This window comes from Paralichthys olivaceus, chromosome 16, assembly GCF_024713975.1.
Source record: "Paralichthys olivaceus isolate ysfri-2021 chromosome 16, ASM2471397v2, whole genome shotgun sequence".
Lineage (NCBI taxonomy): Eukaryota > Metazoa > Chordata > Actinopteri > Pleuronectiformes > Paralichthyidae > Paralichthys > Paralichthys olivaceus.
The window spans coordinates 782,427-806,479 of record NC_091108.1 but is presented as its reverse complement, the minus strand read 5'-3'; the positions used below and the strand labels follow the sequence as shown (position 1 = coordinate 806,479).

The following is a 24,053-nucleotide window of genomic DNA, read 5'->3' as shown; positions in this document are numbered from 1 at the left end:
GGCAGGTGATTGGACGTTGAGGCGAACATGTTTACAGACAGGGTGAGGAAAGTTCCTGCGGCACAACCAGGACACGAACCAACCGTCTGAGCTGGTCCGAGGATCAGTCCGGTGGTTCTGTCCCGGTGAAGTGTCTTCAGGCCTCCTGCACAGATCGTCACGACACTAAACCAGAGTTCTGAACTAATCCTCTCCCCCTGACTCCTGCTCCAGGTCACATGGCACCAGAGCCCAGTCACATGTTCTGTCCTCCATCAAGGCCTCCTGCGATGCATTCAAGTGCAGCCCGCGGAGCGCGGACACACCGTGACCACAAAGGTTAATGAGGCGCTGACGTTCCCGTGGGGGGCTCGTGAGATTTACATGAGTGACTTCAAGTGTTTGTTCAGCGCCATCTTGGTTTTTGGAACCAGAAATAACCATATTTGGAGAAGTGAGGGTGGAGCCTGACTGAGAGCTTGAGGACACGCCCACGTACACCTGCCACCTGTACCCATGGACGATACCAGCTGTCAATCACACTGTAGTCTCCACCCCCCAACACATCCGGAGCTTTCTGGTCTGTTTGACTCTAAATGATGAAGACGGAGACAAGACGTCCTGAGGACAAAGTGTGTCTCTCTCAGTCTCTCTCCCTCTGTGTCTCTCTCTCTCAGTCTCTCCCTCAGTCTCCCTCCCTCTCAGTCTCTCTCTCTGTGTGTCTCTCTCTCTGTCTCTCTCTCTCTCTCTCTCAGTCTCTCTCTCTCTCTCTCCCTCTGTCTCTCTCTCTCAGTCTCTCTCCCTCTGTCTCTCTCTCTCAGTCTCTCTCTCAGTCTCCCTCTCTCTCAGTCTCTCTCCCTCTCAGTCTCTCTCTGTGTCTCTCACTGTCTCATTGTTATTCAGATTTCCCACAGCCCCTGAACGCCTCCCCTCCTCCACCGGAGCGTGGTTACCGGACATGAGAGCAGCTCGGCCCGGTCAGGACCTCACACGTCTCCCGGAGAGGACGGAGCGCAGCAGCCCGGTTCACAGTGAGTGGCCCCGGGTGTTTCACGGCCTCTGGTTCCGGTGTTTGCGGCCCGGGCGGCGGGGAGGTGGGTCCGCTCCGCACGGCTCCGTTTCCGGGTTGGCCGACTTTGTGCACACGGCACCGGGCTGGTGCGGAGCGCACAGCCCCAACGTGGTTCTGTTTACCCCGGTGCGAGCGCGTGTTCCGCGGCGGAGGCGGACACGCGCGGCCGCTGGTGTCTGTGGTTGGATCTCGCCGTCACTCGTCACCCGAGCCTCGCCGCAGCAGGAGGCCCGGGCTCGGGCCTGGGCCGCCCGGCAGGTGCCCTCTGTTCGCTCCCTCCGGGAAATTGAGGCGCAAAGCCGCGGATAGCACGAAGCTAACAGAGCTAACCCTCTGTTTTAAAGCGAGTTAGCATTAGCATCGGTGGAGGGGAACTAGCTCTGATTCCTGCGGCCAGACTCCATTCAAAAAACACACCATTTAACAGCCCGGATCAACTCCTGCACGTTTTTAATTCCTCTGATTATATTTAAATGTAAAAGTTTTTTAACATTCATCTCAGGCCAGTTTCAGCGTGGTCACTGTGTTAGAAGTGAACTCTAATGTATAAATCAAGTGTAATGTATGTTCAGTGTGTTTCTGCCGCTGGATGCTTGAAGAAAGTACCTTTCTTAACTAACAGCTGGTGAACAGCCGTTAACTAGTTCTTCTATCCGTGTAATTGAAGACCACAGAGTGGATTATGATGATAATCTTATTATCGAAGACATGATGTATGATAATCTGTGTCCAGGATTAACCACAGTCCGTTAAAAGCTCTTACTGAAATGTTGACACGTTCAAGTTTCTGCTGCTTATTCAAACATCTGCTCCTCCTTCTCTCCGCTGAAGAAGCTCATGATCACAAGGTTAGAATAGAAGAACGAGTTATTGTCCCCCAGGCCGGAAACTTCCAATAATAATAATCCAGTAAAATAAGCTCTTATTCTTATGAGGTCCACTTTCTGAGAAACCAGCCAGTAAAATCTTCACATTAGAGAAACTGGAGCAAATGTTTGACACCTTCGCTTTTAAAAATGAGGCTGAAACGATGAAGTGTTCATCAACAGTTGCTGATTAAATACCAACTGATCATTTCTTGTATTCTTCCCTCGTTAAGGTGGCGTCATTCCCCGTCAGTGACAGTCCTGGTTTAGACGGCACAGACGATGGCTGAGGAGAAGAGTGGAGCCGCTCTGGCCGTGATGTTACTCCTCGCCGTGAGTTTGTCCGGCGGTGACTTTTCGGCCGGGTCAGACTGCAGCCAGTCCACCACAGAGGTGAACGCCCGGATGAGTTTAGTGTCGGCGGTGGTGGACACACAGAGGGCGGAGCAGAGCCAGAGGCGGCACCTGGAGGCTTTGTTCAACAGGTTTAACTTTGGATACTGTCAATAATTTAAACGTGAAGTGACTGGAAATGTTCAAACTTATTTAGTGTCACATTCTTCAAATGATTGTTGTTACCGTTGGACGTTAATCGTGATGTTTTATTAAACTTGACAGATACGGAGAAAACGGCACCATCTCCCTGGATGGGTTGAAACGGCTCTTACAGAGCGTGGGGCTGAATCATGTCAGGGCCGTTATGGTGCAGCATCACGAGCAAATAGGATACCGTCACCACCACCATCACCACCACCACCACCATCATCACGATCATCACGATCACCAAGAAGGCCATAACCACCATCACCACCCTGATGACAACCACTCGCATCACCAGAAGCATGTCCACACCGAGGCCTCGCGACCCGGAAAGTTCCCTAAGAACGTAGAAAATCCAGACGGCACGCTGAGGAAGAAGATGGAGATCACGAAGAGCCATCACGTCCCGTACGACAAGAAGAGCACGGTGGCAGCTCAGGAAGTCGGCACCACGGCGGTGTACAGCGCTCAGCTGGTGCTGAAACAAGTCAGCGGCCTGGAACAGGCCAGTCCACCAACCAGAGGAGGAGCTGCTGCTGCCGCCAGGCCGGGCGCCGGCAACCACACACAAGCAACTGCAGTCAGCGGCGTGGATGATGGCGACCACGACCCAGAGTATGATCAAGATCACGTCCATATAAACCGCAGCTCGGAGAGTGTCGAGGTACAACATTAAATTCCTGGTTGAGATTTGTGTGATGATCAGGATCTGATCCTCCTCATGTGCGACTCACATGTTCTCAGAGGTCACGTATGTTTATTGACTCCATTAAGATTCAGTGCTGATTTAATGTGAAGCAGCAGAGAAGGAACAAACCCTCCCCGGACAGATCAGTGAAGACAGTTTCTGTGTTTCTATCTGCAGTGCCTGAACGTCTCCAGCATCCTCTCCTCACATGGGATGTCTCAGGAGGTGGGTGTGACCCTCGGAGACTTCAGATACCTCTGCCCCGCCCTCCTCAACCAGATTGATTATGGAGCGTGCATTGTGCACGGAGACGACACCAAACACGGGGAGAGAGGTTTGATTTACTTATACTCAGTGTGTTTTTGTCCATCTGAACGAGGCTGTGCCCTCTGGAGCCGAAATGATCTATTGATTAATCAGTGAGTCATTTGTTATGGCTCCGCCCCATTGACAGCAAGTGTCCATGGGCATTATGTCTTCAGGTTGTTGGTCTGTGAACGCGATATCTCAGGAAATTGGAATCTTACACAACACAAGACTGTCCGCACAAATAAAGTTGTTTTTAATTTGAATGGAGGCATTTCTGATGATGTCACATCTGTAATGATGATGTCAGACGTCACCTGTCTGACAACGTGATGTGTTGACGTTTACCTGCGTGTGTACCGGTACCACCTGAGCGGACCAAACCAACTGTTCAGCATTAATAAAGAAGCTGCTGCTTATTTCTCTCTAGACCATAAACATAAACATGCTCACGGTCACCATGGTGACCACAACAACTCAGACCATGACCACAGCGAGCGCACCGGTGGAGAGAGCAGCAAGAACATCACCACAGGTGAATTATAGACTTTTGATTGACTTCATCTTAGGTAAAAAGTTTATCAGTCAGACTGACGCAGGCGTGTGATTCGTGCGTTGCAGCGTGGGTCGGCGGGTTAGTCTCCATCTCCGTCATCAGCCTGCTCTCCCTCATCGGCGTCGTCCTCATCCCGCTCATGAACAGAGTTTTCTTCAAGTTCCTCCTCAGCTTCCTGGTGGCGCTGGCTGTCGGCACGCTGAGCGGTGACGCCTTCCTTCATCTCATCCCTCACGTGAGTCTGCGCAGTGCCGAGGAGCTCGCTGACTTCCTGTAGCTTGTGTTACTCCAACTGTTCATTGTCGGTTTGTGCTCCAGCTGCTTTCTCTCTTGTGTTTCTGCTGCTCACTTCGTGTGCTTCAGTCTCAGGGAGGCCACCATCACCACCACCACGAGGAGTCCGGGATGAACATGGAGGCACCTCACCTCCACGACGAGCACGACGAAAACCTGGACGCGGTGTGGAAGGGCCTGACGGCTCTGGCTGGAGTCTACTTCATGTTTCTGATCGAACACTTCCTGACACTGGGGAAAATGTACAAGGACAAGAAAAAGAAGGTCAGAGCTTCAGGATGTTTGGATCAATAACTCTTAGTCACAGACGCATCAATATCAGTGTTTGCTGATACGAACTTTACAGAATACACGATGCAGAACAGGTGTATTTATACTTTTCTTCAATCAGATTCTTTATATTTGTATTTTTATTTATAGTTATTTATTATAAAGTTTATGAGTAGACTAAAATTTCAAACCTCAGTTACATTTCTATGTCATTACAGTTTCATAACAAGATTTAAATGTACAAATGTAAATTTTATGTTAATCTGTCTCAACAATCCATATGGGTCTAATTAAAACAGAGCTGAAAACTACATTAAATCCAGGATTAATAATCACCACAACAGAATGATTTGGAAAAAATGACTTGAAAGTTCTCTATTCTCTATTTTTTACCAAACTGACGTTAGATATGAAATATTATTATTAGTAACTGTACACAAACCATTCATCACCTCGATACCCACTATAACTGAAGTTATATATAAATATATTTCACATCTAAAAAAGTTGTGAACAGGTGAAGTGTGGATGAACGTCATGTTCTGTCGTCCAAACAGGTCCAGAAGAAATTGGATCAGAACGACAAAGCAGACCCGGAGAAGCAGCCGTCGCTGGGGGAGACCGACTTAAAGCCGCCGGAGGGTGAGGACCATCGTCTGTGTTTTGTGCTGTGGATGGAATTCACGGGACTGACGCTGGAGGCGGGATCTCTTCTGATCTTCTCGTTCTCTGGGATTTTGGTGAAAATGTCGAAAACTCGCAGTGTTACAGGAAGTAGAAGAAATCTAAAAGTTAAAGTGACATTGAATTAATTGTGTTTTTAGCTGTAAACTAAATTATATGACTAATATGAAAAGTCTGCATTTGTGGTTGAACATGGCTCATAACGCCACCTAGTGTTTCAAACTGTCGTGGACCTTTGTTATAATCTACTCTCCAGATGTGGAGACTAACGGTGCCGGTACGTTTGCCGAACACTCGAGCAGCCTGCATGGCGGCAGCGTGGCGGAGGAAGAGCAGGTGATGTTGGCGCCGCAGGTGTCCGTGGTCTCACCGCAGGATTACGGCCGAGCGTCAGGCGCTGCCGCCTACACGGACGAGGACTGCGAGAACAAATGCCACTCCCACTTCCATGACACGGTGGGCCAGGCCGACAGCAAGCACCACCACCACCACGACTACCACCACATCCTGCATCACCATCACTCGCAGAACCACCACCCACACAGCCACTCCCACTCGTACTCAGAGCAGCACTTCCAGCGGGCCGGCGTGGCCTCGCTCGCCTGGATGGTCATCATGGGAGACGGACTGCACAACTTCAGCGACGGCCTGGCTATCGGTGAGTTGGTGTTTCCATCGCGGTGGATATCAGGTGGCAGCTCCGCCACGAGCAGGGACGCTCGCTTTGAGTCTCTGATCTCATCGATGTTTTACCGTGAACTGTTCATGTGGCACTTTTTATAACACAGAGTTTTCTTATCCAGGTTGTGAATCTTCTAAAGAAATATGAACTCAAATATGCCAACGTAGCATTATCAGCTTTTCACCTCGAGATCAATCAGAAACTGATTTCTTCTATTTCCAATGTGTAATTGTATTTATTGTGTTAATGGATGGGCTCGGCCTCTGGTGCTGATCTGCTGCGGAGGCTGCACGCTGCGGCGCTGCTGCCGCCGCCCGCCCTGTCTTTACGTTTAGTTTGGTTTAGCCTCATTCTGAGAAAGGGCGAGAAAAGCTGTGTCCCTATTCAAGAGCTGCATTCACCAGAGGACGCTCTCTCTGCCTGCACCTTTAAGTTGAGTTGATTAAGCTGATCGGACGCCTCGTCGCTGCCCGGCCCCTTGAACCCGGCACAGTGGCAGCAGTGATGACGGTTTGTTTCGTTGTGCAGGGGCTGCGTTCACTGAGGGTCTGTCCAGCGGCCTCAGTACGTCTGTGGCTGTTTTCTGTCACGAGCTACCTCACGAGTTAGGTAAGAACTCTGACCTCCTTTGTTAATGAAACAGTTTGTACTTATTTATATGTGACTGTGTGTTCCAGTAAAAAGTGGAATCTAATATTTCAAAAGGATGTTTGGAGTTCCAGTAGACAAGATGTCATTTCTCCCAGGTGACTTTGCGGTGCTCCTGAAGGCTGGCATGACGGTGCGTCAGGCCATTCTTTACAACGTGCTGTCAGCCATGATGGGCTACCTGGGCATGGGGACCGGCATCCTGATCGGACATTACGCAGAAAACGTATCCATGTGGATATTCGCTCTGACGGCGGGACTCTTCCTGTACGTGGCTCTGGTGGACATGGTGAGTCAACGCCTGCACCTGAACACACCGCAGACGCCACAGCCAATCGTGAGCGAGCTGCCAGAATGATCGACGTACAGTGGAAACGACTCGTCACTGATCTGTCAGTCGTAACAGTCGTAACACTCTGAACACAAGATACCTTGAGATTAGTTTTAACATTAACCAGCTGGACTCCTCTGTTCGTTAATCACACACACACTTTTTTTTTTCAATCCGTTTTTCTATCTGCCCGTTCACGTGGCGTGGACAGGAGCTCGGTGTCGTGTGGTCGTTATCGTTCAGTCAGCAGCGTCTGTTCTGTCGCCTCAACAGGTCTTGACCTAAAGTCTGACTGAGGTCTGAGAACAGCAGCAGCCGTCAGGACCAGATGTCCTCTTCACACACACACACACACACACACACACACACACAGAGACACACACACACACACAGACACACACGTGTGGAGTTTATGAAAAACAAACCGAGCAGCGGAGGTGAGTTGTCGGACTCAGCTGCCGCCTGGAAAACACAGCAGAGCTCCAGTTGTCCGATGCTGACCTCCTGTGGCCATGCTCCTACACTGCTGGTAAAACAGACCTGGAGAAATCCGACCCAGTCGAGGAGACGGTGACGTGCTTCCTGTCAGACGGTGACGTGCTTCCTGTCAGACGCTGCGTTTAGTTTCCTGCAGATTCTTCTTCTTCAGTTCAGTGGCCGTCGTGATGCTCCATGTTGACCTGCTAGTTACTGTCGCTGCTGTAAACATCGCTATCCACGACCGTCCCCGCGCTCTGACGTCTGTTTCACCAGAACATAAAGTGAGAAGTCATTTTCTCAGACTTCTGTAGAAACAACGCGTGGAGTCGCCCTCTGCTTTGGCTTCACGTGTCACATTTTACAGCCTATGATGGAAACACAGTTATTATCATCATCATCATCATCATCATCATCATCGTTGTCTTCTTTGTCCTCTCAGGTGCCTGAGATGTTGCATAATGACGCGGGCGACCACGGCTTCAGCCACTGCGGCTTCTTCCTGCTGCAGAACGCCGGCATCCTGCTGGGCTTCTGCATTATGCTGCTCATCGCCATTTTTGAGCACAAAATCCAGCTGGACCTGGGATAGGGGAGGAGTTCAGCCCTGAGCTCCGCATGCATTCCGCTGCGTCTCCGTCACAAGAGTAGTGTCGTGTTTTTAATTAGTTCTAGATGGAGCGAGCGCAGTCAGCTTGATTTAGGTCACATTTTCTCTTTCTAATCAGAGGGTCGTTGTATCTCTCTCTCTCTCTCTCTCTCTCTCTCTCTCGCTTGCTCTCGCTTGCTCTCGCTTAGTTGTAAAAATAACTGAGATAGTTTTTTTTGTCTGTGTCAAAAACAGGAGGCAGCTTCTTGTCCTCTTTGCTCTCGTTTCATCATTTCATTGTTAGCACTAGTTGGATTTACAACAGATCCAGTGAAACCTGAGAGGATGTTTTTACAGTGTCACTACGTCTGATTTTGCCTTTTCTTAGTTTTTTTACTGATTTTTTGTGCTGCTCAGTCACACCAGGTCATTATTCGCGTCGACGCCTGAAGTGCTCAAATCTTTAACACAAACGCCTCTCAGTGTGACGGAGGTTGTGATGAGAGATTTGAAGTTTCTCACTTGTCTCAAATGTTCATAAAGGAATCATGAAGTTATTATTACAGGTTTGATCTGGTGAGAGCTCCCCCTTCTGTTTGTTGTGAGAGTAGCAGCTGTTAGTGCTCTGCAGAACACACCTCATGTCAGTGTAGACGTCTGTGACCAGGGACTTCAGAGAACACGTGATCAAACTGTCCCTTTCTGGACCTCACGCTCTGAGAACATGTCACATCGGAGTCTTGACGTGATCTTTTGGTTTGATGGAAGAAAGTCAGCGCGGTTTGTTTGACTTTGTACTTTAACGTTGTGTCTTGAAGAAAAAGCCCTGAAAATATCGCTGCAGCCTGGCGTCGCCTGAACATTAGCATTTGTTACCGATGGTCGGCGAGCTACAACGAGAGCAGCGAAACATGAGAACTTTGACCTGCGGGCCCTGATCCTGTTTTTGATAGCTGCAACGCCGCACTCCTCCGTCAGTCATTGTATCGGACCCGTCTTAAAAAGCCTGGCTGTGATTGGTCTGTACTGGCAGACGGAACTGGGTGCTGATTGTTCTGGTTTCCATGGTTTCCAGGATAACGTTAGCACCCGGTCACACATGCAAAGCAACTATCGCAGGTCAAAGTTCACCACACGAAGCTGCAAATTGCTTGGTTCGCCTCCTCGCTCGCACCAAAGGGAACAGAAGTGAACGGGAGTCAAACCTCTCTAATGTTTGACCGGGTCTTTATTGGTTTGGTACAAACCTGGTGACGTCCTGAGCGGACGGACACTGGTGACGCAGAGCGAGAACCTGAAGCCGCCGTGTTCGTCTGTGGTTGAGTCTGAAGCACGTCAGCAGCTTCAGGCCGACGCGTGCGGAGGAAAATCATGTTACACGTTTCTACATGGAACAGTTGAAGTAATTTGTGGACGTTAAAACAGAATCAGATCCGTCCATTAAATGAAGCAGATTCAATCGAATGAAGGAAAACGCAGCAAATCATTTGGGGGAACTCGGTTCTGTGTGTTCTTAAAAGAACAGTTTTGTTTTGTTACAGTTGATGTGGCAGCTCGACTCGGATGGTTTCCAGTTCAGTCAGTGGATCTCTGTTACGATGTTTCTGAAACACACCTCTCAGTTTGAAAGGTTCTTATTTCTTAGTTTTTTGTTGAAGAAGTTGATTCACACACTTTGAAAATAATCTTTATTTCATCAATAAGTTCAGTTCAGCCGTGAACCTCAGTGTGTATGTTACATGTGTTATATGTGTGGAGTCACAGCGTCGGGGGGGGGGGGGGACTAATAATGTGGGAATATTTGTAAAGTGAATTATTCTTTTGTGTGTGGAACAAAATGTAAAGTGTTAATGACGGGATCTTCAGCAGGTGGGTACTACGATGTCACAGTACAATCGTACGGCTCTGCAGTAAATACTCAGCATTCAGGATATTTCTTATTTTCACTGAAGCTGTTTGACAGAATTCAGTTCAATCATCACTCTGAAAACTACTTCCTGTGACGTGTCACCTGTTGTTGCCACGGCAGCCTCAGTGTTTCCGCTGCTTGGATGTAGAAACAGAACCTTGTGAGTTTCACGTGAAAGCAGCTAAAAGTTTTGTTTTGTTCAGTAAAATTTCTTGTAAAGAAAATATGTTAATATTGAATTCAATTCAAAAAAACACGTTTAATTACGTTCAAAGACCAAACTTGTGTTTTTCTGCAGAGCTGTTTTTACCAGTGTTTCTGTTATTTTGTCCGCCTCTGTGTCGAATCACTGAACCTCCGGCAGCTTCCATGTTGACTCACTGTGACATTCCTCAAATCAAATAAACGTCACCATCCCAGAACACCTGCCTGAAGCTCCTCTTTTATTCATGCTTCCTCTGAGGAACTGGTACAGTTCAACTATTTATAATTTACAATCACTTTATTAGACACAGTTCAAGTGGTCTTAAGTTACAGTCCTCAGATCTGTCACCGATACAAGATTCTTAAAACAAGACATCACGATAAGAAACACATCAGAAAGCTCCACAGACTCTTCCATTGTTACGCAGACGACACCCAGCTGTACATTTCTATGAAGCCTGATGAATCGAATCACTTAGTTCAACTTCAGGAACGTCTCAGGAACATGGAGGCCTGGATGAGCCAGAACTTCTTACTTCTAATTCAGACTGAGGTCGTTGTCATTGACCCTCAACATCTCAGAGAATCACTGTCTGAACAGAGTCACCTTGGTGTCAGTTTGTCCTCCAGCTCCACTGTGAGGAACCTTGAGTTATGTTGGACCAGGACATTTGACCAACACATAGAACAAGTCTCTAGGACAGCTTTCTTCCACCTGCACAATATTAAGAACATCAGAAACATCCTGTCTCAGGAGGACGCTGAGAAACTCGTCCATTTGTTCTCTAGACTAGATTAACTCTTTATTATCAGGACGTCACAGGAAGTCTGAGAAAAGTCTCCAGTTGGTCAAAGTGCTGCAGCAGAGTGCTGACAGGAAGTAGAAGGAGACATCATATTACTCCTGTCTTCTCTACATCAGCTCCCTGTAAAATCCAGAAGATCAAGATCCTGCTCCTCACATTTAAAACCTTAACAATCAAACCTTCATATGTCAAAGAGCTGATAACACCGTGTCATCCAGAAAGATCAGTTCACTACCAAAACACAGGTTCTCCTGTGGTTCTAGAGTCTGTAAGAGGAGAACAGGAGGTAGAACCTTCAGCTACCAGGCTCCTCTCCTGTGGAACCAGCTCCCACTCTGGGTTCTAGAGTCTGTAAGAGGAGAACAGGAGGTAGAACCTTCAGCTACCAGGCTCCTCTCCTGTGGAACCAGCTCCCACTCTGGGTTCTAGAGTCTGTAAGAGGAGAACAGGAGGTAGAACCTTCAGCTACCAGGCTCCTCTCCTGTGGAACCAGCTCCCACTCTGGGTTCTAGAGTCTGTAAGAGGAGAACAGGAGGTAGAACCTTCAGCTACCAGGCTCCTCTCCTGTGGAACCAGCTCCCACTCTGGGTTCTAGAGTCTGTAAGAGGAGAACAGGAGGTAGAACCTCCAGCTACCAGGCTCCTCTCCTGTGGAACCAGCTCCCACTCTGGGTTCTAGAGTCTGTAAGAGGAGAACAGGAGGTAGAACCTTCAGCTACCAGGCTCCTCTCCTGTGGAACCAGCTCCCACTCTGGGTTCTGGAGTCTGTAAGAGGAGAACAGGAGGTAGAACCTTCAGCCACCAGGCTCCTCTCCTGTGGAACCAGCTCCCACTCTGGGTTCTAGAGTCTGTAAGAGGAGAACAGGAGGTAGAACCTTCAGCTACCAGGCTCCTCTCCTGTGGAACCAGCTCCCACTCTGGGTTCTAGAGTCAGACACCATCTCTACATTTAAAGTTAAATTAAAACGTTCCTCTTTGATAAAGTCTAAAGTTCTGGATCAGGTCCTGAACCATCACTTAGTTATGCTGCTATAGGTCTAGACTGCTGGAGAACTCCCATCATGCACTGAGGGAGAACTCCTTGTATTTGTGCTTGTTAACACTCCAACATTTCCACAGTCAGCACCTGAGACACAACCATCATGTGGACCGACAATAAAACTTCTGGTTTTTGGTGAACGCATCTTTATTCTATGACAACAACAATTTCATGCATGATCATATTTGACCACTAGAGGTCACTAAACTACCATCAGGTTAAAAAAAACAGGGTGTTGCTGAAGAGTCATTTTCAGAAAAATAAACTCTGGAGAACGTCCACAGAACTTGTTCCGGACCTCATCTGGAGAAACATATACAGGAAGTAACGTATCAATTCTGCTGCGTAGATCAAACAGATATTTCTTGTCTTTCTATTATTTTAAATCTCATCATATGTCATGTGTTAGAAACATCATCATAAAGTTTCAACAAAACTCACAGGAACTCTCAAACCTCCACAGAGAGGAGGAGCTCCGCAAACTAACATGGACACTGGTGTAATACAATTAATGACCACCAAGGGGAGCTCAACTGAAACCTCAAATAATATGAATGAAACAATAATAATAACTGATATAATAATAATAATAATATAATAATAATTTAGATATCACTTTTCAAAACAGCTGTTACAACAAGATTCATAAAGACGACAAATAAAAACGAGAGAATCATCAGAGACAAAAAACTGATTGATACAAAGACGACAGATCAAATAACATCGTTCGAAAGTGATGAGAAGTAAAGAAGAAAATAAATTAAAGAGAATAAAACATATACAAACATTAAGTTTATGCCATAATAAAAAATAATAACAACACAGTACTTATTGTGTTTCTCTATCATAGACTGGAGAGCCGGGATCAGACCATAACTTTCTGGATAATGGGCTGCCCACTCTACCACAGCTGTTTTCCACAGGATTTGTAAGGGACACAAATTGTAAAACTCCAGAGACACATGAGAAACATTTAATAATCACAGTCGTAACAAGACGTATAACTTTGTTTAAGAACCTTTGCAGAGTTCTTCACGAATAACAACCAAACAAAGTCACAGTCAACAAATGAGGTAAATTAAAAGGTGATGAAACTATAGTGGACAAAAGTAAGAAGACGAGCAGCAGAGGAAAGTTCCATGGAAAATAATCAAGCAAAAGACGTGTTGTTAAAAAACGCTTCGAAGACTCGTCCTCTGACGGACGACCTGAGGACAAGGTGACGTCAGTTGCTGAGGTGATGAGAGTCGCTGACCTGGGCCTCAATCCGCAGCCTGCACGTGTTGCCTGGGAACAAGGGCCCGACCGACCATCTCCTGCACGTCCAGGACGTCACATTTCTTTTCCAGCAGCGTGTCCTGAGGTCTTTGACGGTGGAAAGACTCCACAACATCCACAGTGAGCAGGAGGTCTCCACTTTGTTCTTCCAGAAGGGACATGAGCGCAGTGCCAGTCTTTGAGGCCTGGTGCTCGGGGTCGATGCTCTGCACCACGTGGGTCCGCTCACAGACCTCCAGCTTCTGACGGCTCATCCGGTGATGAACGTCCCAAACATCTCGCTGTGAGGAAAATGTATTCAAGGGAAAGAACGAGCTGAAAGGTTGAAACAGGTCGTTTACAGATTAAATCATATTTTTTTAAAGAATCATTGACCCAGCAGCCTAGTGGTGAAAGGGAGTACTACATGGGTGTTATATCCTGTTTTGATGCCTGGATGCCATGTACTCATTCACTTTCCCTCGTTCCCTGTGAACCTGCACTATTATGATTGAATGAAAGTAAAAACATCCAATTAATATTATTTATATATATAATTTTGAACTTTTTTGTACGTGGGATGGAATCAGTCAGTTTCCTACATTGTTTCTATGGTTCTTGTATTTCAGAGACATTAAACTGACCAGTGAGTCCGGCAGTGGCTCTTTATGGAAATATGTTTGGCAGAAGTTTGGACGCCAGTGAACGATGGACCAGAACACAGCGACCAAGAGACCGGCCATGACGATGACGGTCACGGTCACGGTGGTCGGACTCGTCCACGTGGCTTCTGGACCTGTCGGGAATGAGACAACTTGTAAGTTATGGACTTTGCGTCTTCCATGACATGATTGTCCATGAATTTTACCGTTCATTTACAATTATCTTTGGACAAAAATACATTTTTATTTTTAAACACTTCAAACTTTTAGTTTGAACGTTATTTACTAAAAACCTTTTTCTGGAGGACATTTACTCAAAATGGGACATTTTGCAAAGTGAAACTTTCTCGAAAAACACAGAAGTAGATTTTTTGGTGAAGTGAGGACAGTATATCTTCAGGCTGTATCTAATTTAAAAAATCTACATTTGGGAAAGTGTAAAAATGTAAATTCTGAAGTGACCTGGAGTGTGTGTGTGTGTGTGTGTGTGTGTGTGTGTGTGTGTGTGTGTGTGTGTGTGTGTGTGTGTGTGTGTGTACCTGTAATGGACACACACTGGGCGTCAGTGCTGCTGCTCTGCTCCTGTGTTCCCAGGACGGTCTGTGCTGTGACGCAGTACCTCGCTCCCTCCTCCAGGGCGTTGACCTCCAGCTCTGCCTGCTCAGCTGACACTGAGTAGAGTTTAGCCTGGAGAGAGAGAGAGAGAGAGAGAGAGAGAGAGAGAGAGGGAGAGAGAGAGAGAGAGAGATGGAGTCTGGGTTTTTCAAGCAATTAAACAAATGCTGTTAAACATCTGCCCTGATGTCGTTCTGCTTCTGTTCTTTCACTATGTTGAGCAACAAAATGTTTCAAATGTAAAAGAGAAAGACGAGCACAGGGCAAGAAAGGATGAAGATGAAAACAGGAGAGGACGAGATAAACATGAAAACTCTGACCTGCCGCTCATCGCCTGTTTTCCACACCGTCACCATGACAACGGCAGTGAGCGGAAGCTTCTCAAAAACCACGTGAAGACCCTGGACCGCTGCCGACACCTTCATCTCTGGGACCATGAGGACGGCTGCACACAGGATTCACAGGATTCACACCCTCACTTCTTCATTCGTTCATTTTCATGCTCTGACCACAGACTGTAAATGAATAGCAGGCGTCTCCACTTCCTCTTGTCTCTGATTGGTTTCACACTGACTGCGTTTCACAACATCGCATCTCAGAAATGTTTCGCTCAAGTTGAAATATTTCAAAGTGGATGACGTGTAGTTTGCGTCTTTGACTTTGTATGTAGGCTTATCGTGTTTGGTGTGAACGCTCCGTGAGGGCACGGCCTCCTGTGTCAAATGTGAAGCAGATTCCACAGGTCAGAGTTCACCGAAGCTTTAGTCCAGTGTGAGAGTGACCAGTTGCTTACTGTCTCTGCGGTTGAAGGGTCGGTGGAGCTCCGCCCAGGCTGAGGGCTGCGACCCGCACTGCGCTCTGACGTGGACGTTGTAGTCGGAGTCGCTGCCCAGGTCAAGGGTCAGGTCGCAGTGTGTGTGCTGAATCAGCTGGCATTCAGGAGCGTCCACCCAGCTGCCGTTCAGCTCCGTCAGCTCAAACTCCCTGAAGGGAACCAGACACACAGAGATTTAACTTGTTCTCGTGCTTATGCAGTTTTTTCTGTTTTCACGTCGTGCGTCTGACCCGTCCACACGATATGAACACGATATCTTCAGAAAGGCTTGAGGGGATTTCTTCAAACGTGGTACAAATGTTCAGTTTGACTCAAAGATGAACTGATTAGATTTCAGAGGTCAAAGGTCGCAGTGACTTCATAAATGTCTGTAATAAAACGTATGGAGGCTGAGACTGACTCTAGTTTTACTGTAAATAAAAGCACGACTGGTTGTGACTGTGTACGTTGAGATTAACTACGCTCCCGGCACAGCTGAGCGGAGTTGGTCACTCAGCTCTGCCTGGATTCAAAAGGCAGCAGGAGGGAGGGTGTGGGGGACCGGTGGCCCCGCCACCCGCCACAGTGGGAGGGTTCCGCCCCTGGTTCACCCCCTTTAATCCAGCAGAGCTGATTGGCCAACTACCCTCAGCTGTGACAGTCTGTGGAGCTGCTCCCTGAGCTCGTCCACACTGAGACTGAGAGACACTGATGCTCACTTTAAGACAAAGACGTCCAAACAGCCACAGGTGTGTACCTGAACTTAATCCAAGTAGAAACTCCTGAGTGACTAACGCTTCAGAACAGACACACCCGCTGAAATTATTGATTAGAGCGGCTGTTTGATTGAAGTCTTAATTAAATCATGTAGAAACACCCTCAGGTTAATTTCAGCTGCATGTTTCACATATTTCATCCTGTCAAACCACTTCGCTGCAAAATGTTCCTGATGAAACTTTTACTACTGCAGCTTCAGTCACGAACAAACTCCATTATGACGTTTGTTGGTTCAGATCAACGACACATTTCCAGATGGAGCTTTTCTTTGGGTTTTTATTTCGCAGGTTGATGTTGTTCTTCTTGTCCATTATGTTTAGTTCATCAAGTCGATCAGGCTAATTTGACACTGACTGAAGTGTGTGTCAACATTCTGGATCATAACTCAAATATCAACACAAAACACAACGCAATTATTTTTAGATTCAGTGTGAGTCACACTTTCTGAGCATATCAGTATATTAGATGTGCATCACAAGGAAACATCCAGAAACCCAAAGGATCATATCATCATAACTCCAGAACAGAACCTGCCTGACATAAGTTTCCTTTGTTGACAGTCCAGTGGACGTGACGTGGTGCGTCCGGTCGTCCACAGCGATACGGAACTGTTGATAGTAAGTTATAAATAAAGGGATCTTTTTGTGAGCAGGGGGCGGTGTTCAGAGTCTGACGACACGAGAACAGATCTTTAGGTTTTTGTGTATTTCCTCGTTGTTCTCCAGGTTTTCTAGGACTGAATATTTCACTAACATGTTACTGCACTGTCAGGTTACAGTGCAACTGTACACGCAAAGAGCCGAGAACAGAGCCCCCAGTTTAATAACCAGCAGCTCAATGAAGTTATCGAACAAACAAAAGAATGTATTTATTTGGGACTCAGTGGCACACTAATACACAGTTTGTGCTGTAGTGAATAGAAATAATAACGACTTACCCCTGGAACTGGACCGAGTAGAGAATGGAAGTGTTGCATGAAGCCTGCAGGGGGCGCCACCTCAGAGTGTGTCTCATTTCTGTAGAGTCCATGGAGACTGCGTCGGGAGCCGACAGCGTCCAAACCCCTGCTGTCACAACGAGCTTCTATTAAAAATCTCTCACACGCACTGCGGAGAGGCTGCACAGCAGGAATCATGGGAGAACACGTGAGAACCTCACGACCGCTCACACATGGAGCTCATCGTGTTTGGACGTTTCCCCAGAAGCCATGAATCATCGTCAGAGGACCTTTTCCTGCTGAGCTAATGGACGCTAACACAACACCGAGGCTACGTCCTCACGACTGATTTTATGATTTTATGTTTGAAAACTGCTTTTTAATCCTCGTCCACACAAACACGGATGAAAGCACATATCACGTGACCGCTCACGTACACTGGGCACGTGTGTGCCGGTGTCAACACAAACTATTTGGTGATTAGTCGCAGATTGTTCTAATAACATCTGGTCTGTCAACAGCTGTTTGTAAAAGAATGTAGGTGAGCAGCAGCTGTGAGCAAAGACAGAGTCAGTAACACGACGCTCGTGTTCTGAGACTCTGGAGTCATGTGGACGTCAGAAGAATCACTCAACACAACGCATCATATCCTACATTTAGTGATTCTACAATGTGCTTGTTGCTCAATGATTTCCTCGACGTGTTGGAACGGTGGGAAGTGAAAGTGACTCAACGGTGAACTCACCATCCAGCAGGACCACGAGCAACATCTGCAGCAGACTCACGGTCCTCCTCGGGCTCATGACCACGCAGTTAGCTCCAGAGGAAGAGGAGGGCGAAGTTCTGGTCTCTGGTCAGGTCCACCATGTCCAAAACCACCTGCAGGAGAACTGTCCCAGAAAACAGCATTTAATCCAGAGTCCTGTCCAGAAATCCCTCTGAAATCCTGGAATCCACGGTGAAGGTGTCAGAGTTTATTTCTCCCTCTGAGCTGTTCGAACACACGAGAGGCAGATTTCACATGTGAGCGTCTGAAGAGCTGCCGAGCGTCAGGATGCTGGATCGTGAGCTGCAGAGCCGGTCTGACCTGTTGTCAATACATTCTGGGTGAAGTGACAGGTTGACCTCATAACACACCTGGTGATGTGTGTGTTGGTGTGTGTTGGTGTGTGTGTGTTGGTGTGTGTTGGTGTGTGTGTGTTGGTGTGAGTTGAATCACTGTCCCAGAACATATTTCACTCTGATCCAGGTTCAGTGTTTATCATGTAAAAACCCACGGATCCACACGATCACAGACTTTTAAGAAACGCTGTTTGTGTCGAACGTCTCCAGCGGTTGAAGAGTTCAGGAGGAGGATGAACCTGCTCACCTGTCAGTCACTCTGTGAGCGGAGCTCAGCCTGTAACTGTAAAACCAGTTCTTCCGTATGGTAACACACTGCAGCTTTCTCATGTTGACGTGTGGAGTATATCTGATTTAATATCTTCTGCGTTATGTCACAATGTGATTCATCAGTAACTGCACCACATCACACACACTCATGAATATCAGTCCTCTCAACATCTAGATCCACAAATGATTCTCTGACAGATCAGCGGAAACTAAGCAGAGCCTCCTCAAACAATGTGAGGGAGAGGGATGTAAAGTAGTTTAGTAATAAAAGACACGTCTGTAATAAGACAAATACTTTAAAAATCAATGATCAATACACAGATTCATATCAATATTTGATTTAATACAATAACAATAGTACAAAGACATAAGAACACATACATGTGTTTCTATTCGTAGTTACTGTGGCTTTAGACTTTCTTTTCGTTTCCTCTGTGAGTTTCAGGCTGATCTTTATTTTCAGCTTCATTCAGAAGAGAAGAGACTTTGGACTCTGATGATGAGCAAACATTAACGGTCACCAGCCATAAAACTATAAAACACAACCTCCCTGGAACCTGCAGACACACAACACATCTGTCTGTCGCTGCCCGAACACATTCATGTGACTGTCAACGTTGGTGTTTCTCCCGCTGATTCATTTACCGTCCATGTTTTCAAGGTCACACAGATGTCAGAAGGTCACACGTCATTAATCTGCCAAAATCCACAGTTTCAGATTAACGGCACTGATGACGTTTACGTGTCATTTCTAGGGCGAGGGTGAACAGTGGGGGAGGATCTGAACACTTTCTGGACATTATAGTGTTTCTCGTCCTTTAACTTCCTAAAACACATCACAGCCGACTTCTCCTTTTCTCAGCTGCAGGACGAATGTGAGGGATGAACTTCAAATGGAGGTTTGTGGAAGTGGAGCGTCAGATGAAACCGAGCAGCCGGGGGGGAAACGTCAGCGCAGTAAAAATCTTTATCTTAGTTTCATGGTAACATCCTCTCACTCGATTTCAGTTTCTATTTCAGCTCCGTGCAAACACACATGAACCTTATTTCAATGAATTGCACAGAATTACAGAATTCTTAGTGTTTGGTAAATTGTCTGCAAACATATCAGTCGCACACAGTTCAGTTTCTTGCCCGAGGACACTGTCATGCATGAATGAGGAAGACCGAGGGGGTCAAACCTCCGACCCTCCGGTCAGATCATCACAGACAGAGGCCAAGAATACCGGCTCTGAAGTGAGACAATCATCAGCCGCAGTGACATCGACACCGAGCCGCCACAGGATCTACACAACGACATCAGAATGTCGGTCGGACTCGATCAGAACTGAAGACGATGGAACAGCAAATATCTGAGGTTCCCACAGGCAAATGGAAAAGGTGCCGAGGCTGAAGGGAAAGAATGAGGTCCGAGCCATCGACACATACCAGCTGATAATAACTCTGATATCAAGTCACTATGCTCGGAGGCTTTGACCCCAAGTCCAGCACCCTGAGGCTGGACACGAAGAGTAAGGACAAGTGAGGGTCACGGCCACCAACCAGGATGAGACAACCAAGACTCAGTATCGCCATCAGACGGTAAGGAAGATGATCTGCCAAGCGAATACTTCAGGCAGCAGAATGATGATGATGAAGAGGAAGAGGAGGAACCATCATGGACGGACAAGGCCCTGAGCACAAAGGACGTTTCTCCAGGACGTTGTTTGTGTTGTTGGACTTTCGTTGCCACAAGACAATTTCTGCAGCTTTGTTTTCTGTAGCTTTCTACGTCAAGGACAAGCAGGACTGTTTCAGGTTATCTGAGGTGTGTCTGAAGACTCACTGTCATCATCACCGTGATCAATACAGGTGGGCGGTGCGGGGGGAACAACAGGGAGCGGCTCCCAGCGGTTTATGGCCCCTGTCAGAGTGTAAAGTCCTCGTGTTAGAGCCACAGACGTCTCATTAACAAGAAGTACGGAGACCAGAGCGTCCAACGATCCAAAGTGAAGCCCTGACTCCAGGCCCTGTGACCTCTTCACATCGTTACACGTTTTAAAGGCTTCTGTTTGTGTTTCACTCCCTCGGAGGGTCTCTGCTGTTTTATCTCAAGAGTTTTCTGGAAAAGTTGTCATCATGTCGACGGCTGTGGAAGCGACTGGTTTCATCATGTGCATTTTCAGCTGGCTGGTCGTCGGAGCCTCGCTGGCCAACGACTCCTGGAAGATATCCTCCGTCTCCGGCTCCGTCATCATCTCGCAGAGGCAGTTTGAAAACTTGTGGCACTCCTGTGCTGAAAACAGCGCCGGTATCGCAGAGTGTCGGGACTTTGAGTCGCTGCTCGGCCTCCCCAGTAAGAGAGATTTACCTACTGAGATCTAAAAACTGTTTCTATATTTTGCTGTTTTGTTGCTAGAAAAATCGAGCTTAAGCAGAATTATTTGAAGGTTTTCGATGTTTGTTTTTGTTTTCAAATTTTCAAGAATGTAAAGGCATCGACAAGCTATAACACACATGAGATGGAAACTAGAAAAATTAGACTTCGTTCTAGAACAAACCTCGTTAACCGTTCTTTCCACGCCCCCTAAATTGTTGTTGTTTTAGATCTTTATGCTGATTCTGTGGAAGAAATCAAATCTGATTCGTTAAAGTCAGTGTCCGTCCTTTTCTACGTGAGGTCAGAAAGTTCCTGAACGAGAAGCAGGACTGTAGCAGAGTTCAGGACTTAAACGTTTTTGTCCTCAAACATTTAAATATTTTTTTTATGTGGTAAAGTCATTAATGTCTCATCGCGCCTGTGGCACAGAAACTAGAGCCGTTTTCTGAGTCAGTCGTCTAAAGGTTGGATTTTACAGCCAGAAGTTTCCCGCCTGAAGATGAACTGAAGGTCAGTCAGTGGTCGGACAGAACACACGACCTTCTCGTCGTCTTCACGTGATTCTAAATATCTTCATTTTATAATTAATCCATGTTGAGTACATTTTTTTTTTGTGAATTGCTTTTCCTTCCTCGCTTATCTTCTGGCAGCCATTTTGAGCTTCCTCCTCCACTGACAGTAAAATGGAGGGAAAGAGGAAGTCAGTTTTTCATTTCTGTTCATTCGGCTCATTTACTTTTACACCATTGTGCACAAGACTCTGTGTCAAACCCCAAATTCTCCAAACTTCAACCCATGTTTTGTCATCGTATTTTAAAATCTTGATATGATTAATATTCTGTAAGTTAAGAAGTAAACCTGGTTTTAATGAGCTCCAACACACAACACTTGGTTTGACGGACCAGAGAAGACACGAATCTGTGTCCAGGCAGCGGTCGATGTGAAAATAGAACATGAATGGGAACCTGTGTCAGATCAGATGAGCCTTTACTGATCCTCCGCAGAGGAAATTCACAAATGTCAACATCGCTCTTGATATATGTCGTGTGTCACATATATGCTGTCCATGATTCGGTGTGTTGACGTGTTCAGTGGAGACGTGGTAACATGTTTGCCTCTCTGCAGTTTACGTGCAGGCGTGTCGCGCCCTTATGATCATCTCTCTGCTGCTGGGCCTCTGCTCCATGATCGTGGCTCTGCTCGGAGTCAAGTGCATCAAGATCGGCTCAGCCACCGACCAGTCGAAGGCCAAGATCGCCTTCACCGGAGGAATCCTCGCCGCCCTCGCCGGTAAGTGGACCGAAGCTCAGACGGAAACATGCAACAGGTCCTGTTTGGCTGCTTGTCGATGGTTAAATGTGTGTTTGCAGGTCTGTGCTGTATGATAGCTTGTTCCTGGTACGCCTACAGAGTCGTTCAGGACTTCAACGACCCCTTCTACGGTGGCGTGAGGTGAGTGGACCAGTCACGTGTTCACAGCTGTTTCATATCTTAACAGCGGTTTCATGTGTTCATGGCTGTTTCACTCTGACACGTGTTCACAGGTTCGAGCTGGGTACTGGTCTGTTCCTGGGATGGGGAGGAGCCTCTCTGTTCATACTGGGCGGAGCTTTTCTCTGCACCGCCTGCAGCCGAGCATCAGCTGGAGACAAGAAAAGGTAAACACACACATTCTCTCTGATTCATTGAAGATGATGAAGACGATGATGAAGATGATGACGATGATGAAGATGATGACGATGATGATGATCTCACTGTGTCTCTTGTTTTTCAGAGGTTACTATGGAAAACCACCACAGAAGGTTTACACCGTAACAGCAAAGTCAGATCCAGATACAGCCAGAGCCTACGTCTAATGACGCACACACACACACACACACACACACGCACACACGCACACACACACACACACACACACAGACTGTACTACCTGTGCTCTTATATTGAAGGTTCCAAACTGTAACCGTCCTGATTATTTTAAACTGTTATAACAAAGATTTCTCGTTGTTCAGGTTGTTTGAAACTACACAAACACACACTTCTTCACAATGTGCCCTCTGCTGTGCGTCCGGCAGCATTTTGACCGATGTCTTAGGAACTAGAAAGTTTTTTTAAAGAGTTTTGTGGTGAAATTAAGAAACGTTGGGAAGAGATGATTGTTGCTGAGACGTTCTAACGTTTGTTTAATCCTGTTTGGAATGAATCTCATTCTCTGAATAAAGTTTGTATGACAAAATAATGAAGTGGGTGTTTTTGTATGTGCTTGTTTGCAGTGTGACATTTTCATTTTGTTCCATCACAAACGCAGTTGAAGGAACATTGAGAGTTTATTGTTGTAATAACTGAAGCTGATGGTGATCAACAGTGAGTCCCAGTCGGGGATGAACAACAAGGTCCCGACCTCTTCTGTGTCGGTTCAGTTCAGTTTGACTTCACATCATGAGGTCGAGACCTGAACAGATTCAGAATCAGAAATACTTTATTAAACCCGGTCGATAAATTCAAACGTCACAGAGCTCCTGAGAAAGAGGAGAAAGAGGAGAGAGCAGGTATAAATATAACAATATAAAAATCAAGTAAGAATAAAATGAAATAAAAAATATACATATGTAGAAATAAAAACCGGGTATGTATAGATTTATATTTGTACATGAAAGTTAAAGTATACACAGTACACAGTATTTAGCTTTATTTACAAGAAGGACATTTTCCATGTTTCCCTGTCTAAGGTCATTTTTTGAGTCCGAGGGGCAAATCTGACCCTGTGTGTGTGTGTGTGTGTGTGTGTGTGTGTGTGTGTGTGTGTGTGTGTGTGTGTGTGTGTGTGTGTGTGCGTGCGTGCGTGCGTGCGTGCGTGCGTGCGTGCGTGCGTGCGTGCGTGCGTGTGTGTGTGTGTAATCTCTTGTGTTCTAATGATGATTAATACAGTGCAGAGCAGTAATCCACCTCTGCTGACAGGCAGAACAATGGATTAAAGCTGCACTCTGTCTATCTATAGACGCACACACACACACACACAGTAACACACACAGTAACACACACACACACACACAGTAACACACACAGTAACACACACACACACACACACACACACCTGACGATTCCTTATGTTGTTTTGCTCATTTCTGCAAACTGAAAGTTCAAGTGATCATTTTTATTATTATTGGACTTTTACGTTTTTAATGGTTATGTGGTCATTGTCTACTCTCTCTCTCCCTGTGTGTGTATTCTCCCTCTCTCTCTTTTTGTGTCTACTCTCTCTCTCCCTGTGTGTGTATTCTCTCTCTCTCTCTTTTTGTGT

General features: G+C 46.6%; 3 protein-coding genes across 9 annotated transcripts; 2 read left to right on the top strand and 1 right to left on the bottom strand.

Moving 5' to 3' along the window:
* Nucleotides 1-569: 569 nt before the first annotated feature.
* Nucleotides 570-10,313, top strand: slc39a6 (solute carrier family 39 member 6). 5 transcript variants are annotated; one of them, XM_069511410.1, is made up of 13 exons: nucleotides 570-611; nucleotides 883-1,073; nucleotides 2,151-2,402; nucleotides 2,536-3,121; nucleotides 3,323-3,479; nucleotides 3,882-3,986; nucleotides 4,073-4,242; nucleotides 4,371-4,565; nucleotides 5,129-5,213; nucleotides 5,512-5,913; nucleotides 6,466-6,546; nucleotides 6,684-6,874; nucleotides 7,836-10,313. In XM_069511410.1, the coding sequence occupies exons 3-13, from the start codon at nucleotides 2,200-2,202 to the stop codon at nucleotides 7,983-7,985; spliced, it is 2,325 nt and encodes a 774-aa protein (XP_069367511.1). In that variant the 5' UTR covers nucleotides 570-611; nucleotides 883-1,073; nucleotides 2,151-2,199; the 3' UTR covers nucleotides 7,986-10,313. The 5 variants fall into 5 exon arrangements, with proteins under 5 accessions (XP_069367511.1, XP_069367509.1, XP_069367510.1 ...); XM_069511408.1 differs by lacking the exon at nucleotides 570-611 and having other exon boundaries at nucleotides 820-1,010; XM_069511409.1 differs by lacking the exon at nucleotides 570-611 and having other exon boundaries at nucleotides 820-1,309.
* Nucleotides 8,138-18,103, bottom strand: crfb16 (cytokine receptor family member B16). Of its 2 annotated transcripts, none has more exons than XM_069511460.1 (7): nucleotides 17,747-18,103; nucleotides 17,002-17,131; nucleotides 15,267-15,457; nucleotides 14,794-14,918; nucleotides 14,398-14,545; nucleotides 13,841-13,992; nucleotides 8,138-13,498 (listed from the first exon to the last, which is right to left on the bottom strand). In XM_069511460.1, exons 1-7 carry the CDS (start codon nucleotides 17,802-17,804, stop codon nucleotides 13,202-13,204), a joined length of 1,101 nt encoding a protein of 366 aa, XP_069367561.1. In that variant the 5' UTR covers nucleotides 17,805-18,103; the 3' UTR covers nucleotides 8,138-13,201. The 2 variants fall into 2 exon arrangements, with proteins under 2 accessions (XP_069367561.1, XP_069367562.1); XM_069511461.1 differs by having other exon boundaries at nucleotides 17,002-17,128; nucleotides 17,747-18,102.
* On the top strand, nucleotides 15,470-22,991 carry cldn15la (claudin 15-like a). Of its 2 annotated transcripts, none has more exons than XM_020110209.2 (6): nucleotides 15,470-16,036; nucleotides 20,559-20,728; nucleotides 21,878-22,042; nucleotides 22,123-22,204; nucleotides 22,297-22,410; nucleotides 22,527-22,991. In XM_020110209.2, exons 1-6 carry the CDS (start codon nucleotides 15,999-16,001, stop codon nucleotides 22,606-22,608), a joined length of 651 nt encoding a protein of 216 aa, XP_019965768.2. In that variant the 5' UTR covers nucleotides 15,470-15,998; the 3' UTR covers nucleotides 22,609-22,991. The 2 variants fall into 2 exon arrangements, with proteins under 2 accessions (XP_019965768.2, XP_069367586.1); XM_069511485.1 differs by lacking the exon at nucleotides 15,470-16,036 and having other exon boundaries at nucleotides 18,203-20,728; nucleotides 22,527-22,612; nucleotides 22,657-22,991.
* The last annotated feature ends 1,062 nt before the right edge of the window (nucleotides 22,992-24,053 follow it).

What these genes read in the sequence shown, in the direction of transcription:
- slc39a6 (XM_069511410.1), top strand. Translation starts at nt 2,200, where the DNA reads ATGGCTGAGGAGAAGAGTGGAGCCGCTCTGGCCGTGATGTTACTCCTC. An exon ending in CACCAAACACGGGGAGAGAG is followed by an intron (nt 3,480 to 3,881) that starts GTTTGATTTACT and finishes ATTTCTCTCTAG; the next exon opens with ACCATAAACATAAACATGCT. An exon ending in CAGCAAGAACATCACCACAG is followed by an intron (nt 3,987 to 4,072) that starts GTGAATTATAGA and finishes CGTGCGTTGCAG; the next exon opens with CGTGGGTCGGCGGGTTAGTC.
- crfb16 (XM_069511460.1), bottom strand. Translation starts at nt 17,804, where the DNA reads ATGAGCCCGAGGAGGACCGTGAGTCTGCTGCAGATGTTGCTCGTGGTC. An exon ending in TACTCGGTCCAGTTCCAGGG is followed by an intron (nt 15,458 to 17,001) that starts GTAAGTCGTTAT and finishes GGTTCCCTTCAG; the next exon opens with GGAGTTTGAGCTGACGGAGC. An exon ending in AAACAGGCGATGAGCGGCAG is followed by an intron (nt 14,546 to 14,793) that starts GTCAGAGTTTTC and finishes CTCTCTCTCCAG; the next exon opens with GCTAAACTCTACTCAGTGTC.
- cldn15la (XM_069511485.1), top strand. Translation starts at nt 20,512, where the DNA reads ATGTCGACGGCTGTGGAAGCGACTGGTTTCATCATGTGCATTTTCAGC. An exon ending in GTCGCTGCTCGGCCTCCCCA is followed by an intron (nt 20,729 to 21,877) that starts GTAAGAGAGATT and finishes GCCTCTCTGCAG; the next exon opens with TTTACGTGCAGGCGTGTCGC. An exon ending in CCCTTCTACGGTGGCGTGAG is followed by an intron (nt 22,205 to 22,296) that starts GTGAGTGGACCA and finishes ACGTGTTCACAG; the next exon opens with GTTCGAGCTGGGTACTGGTC.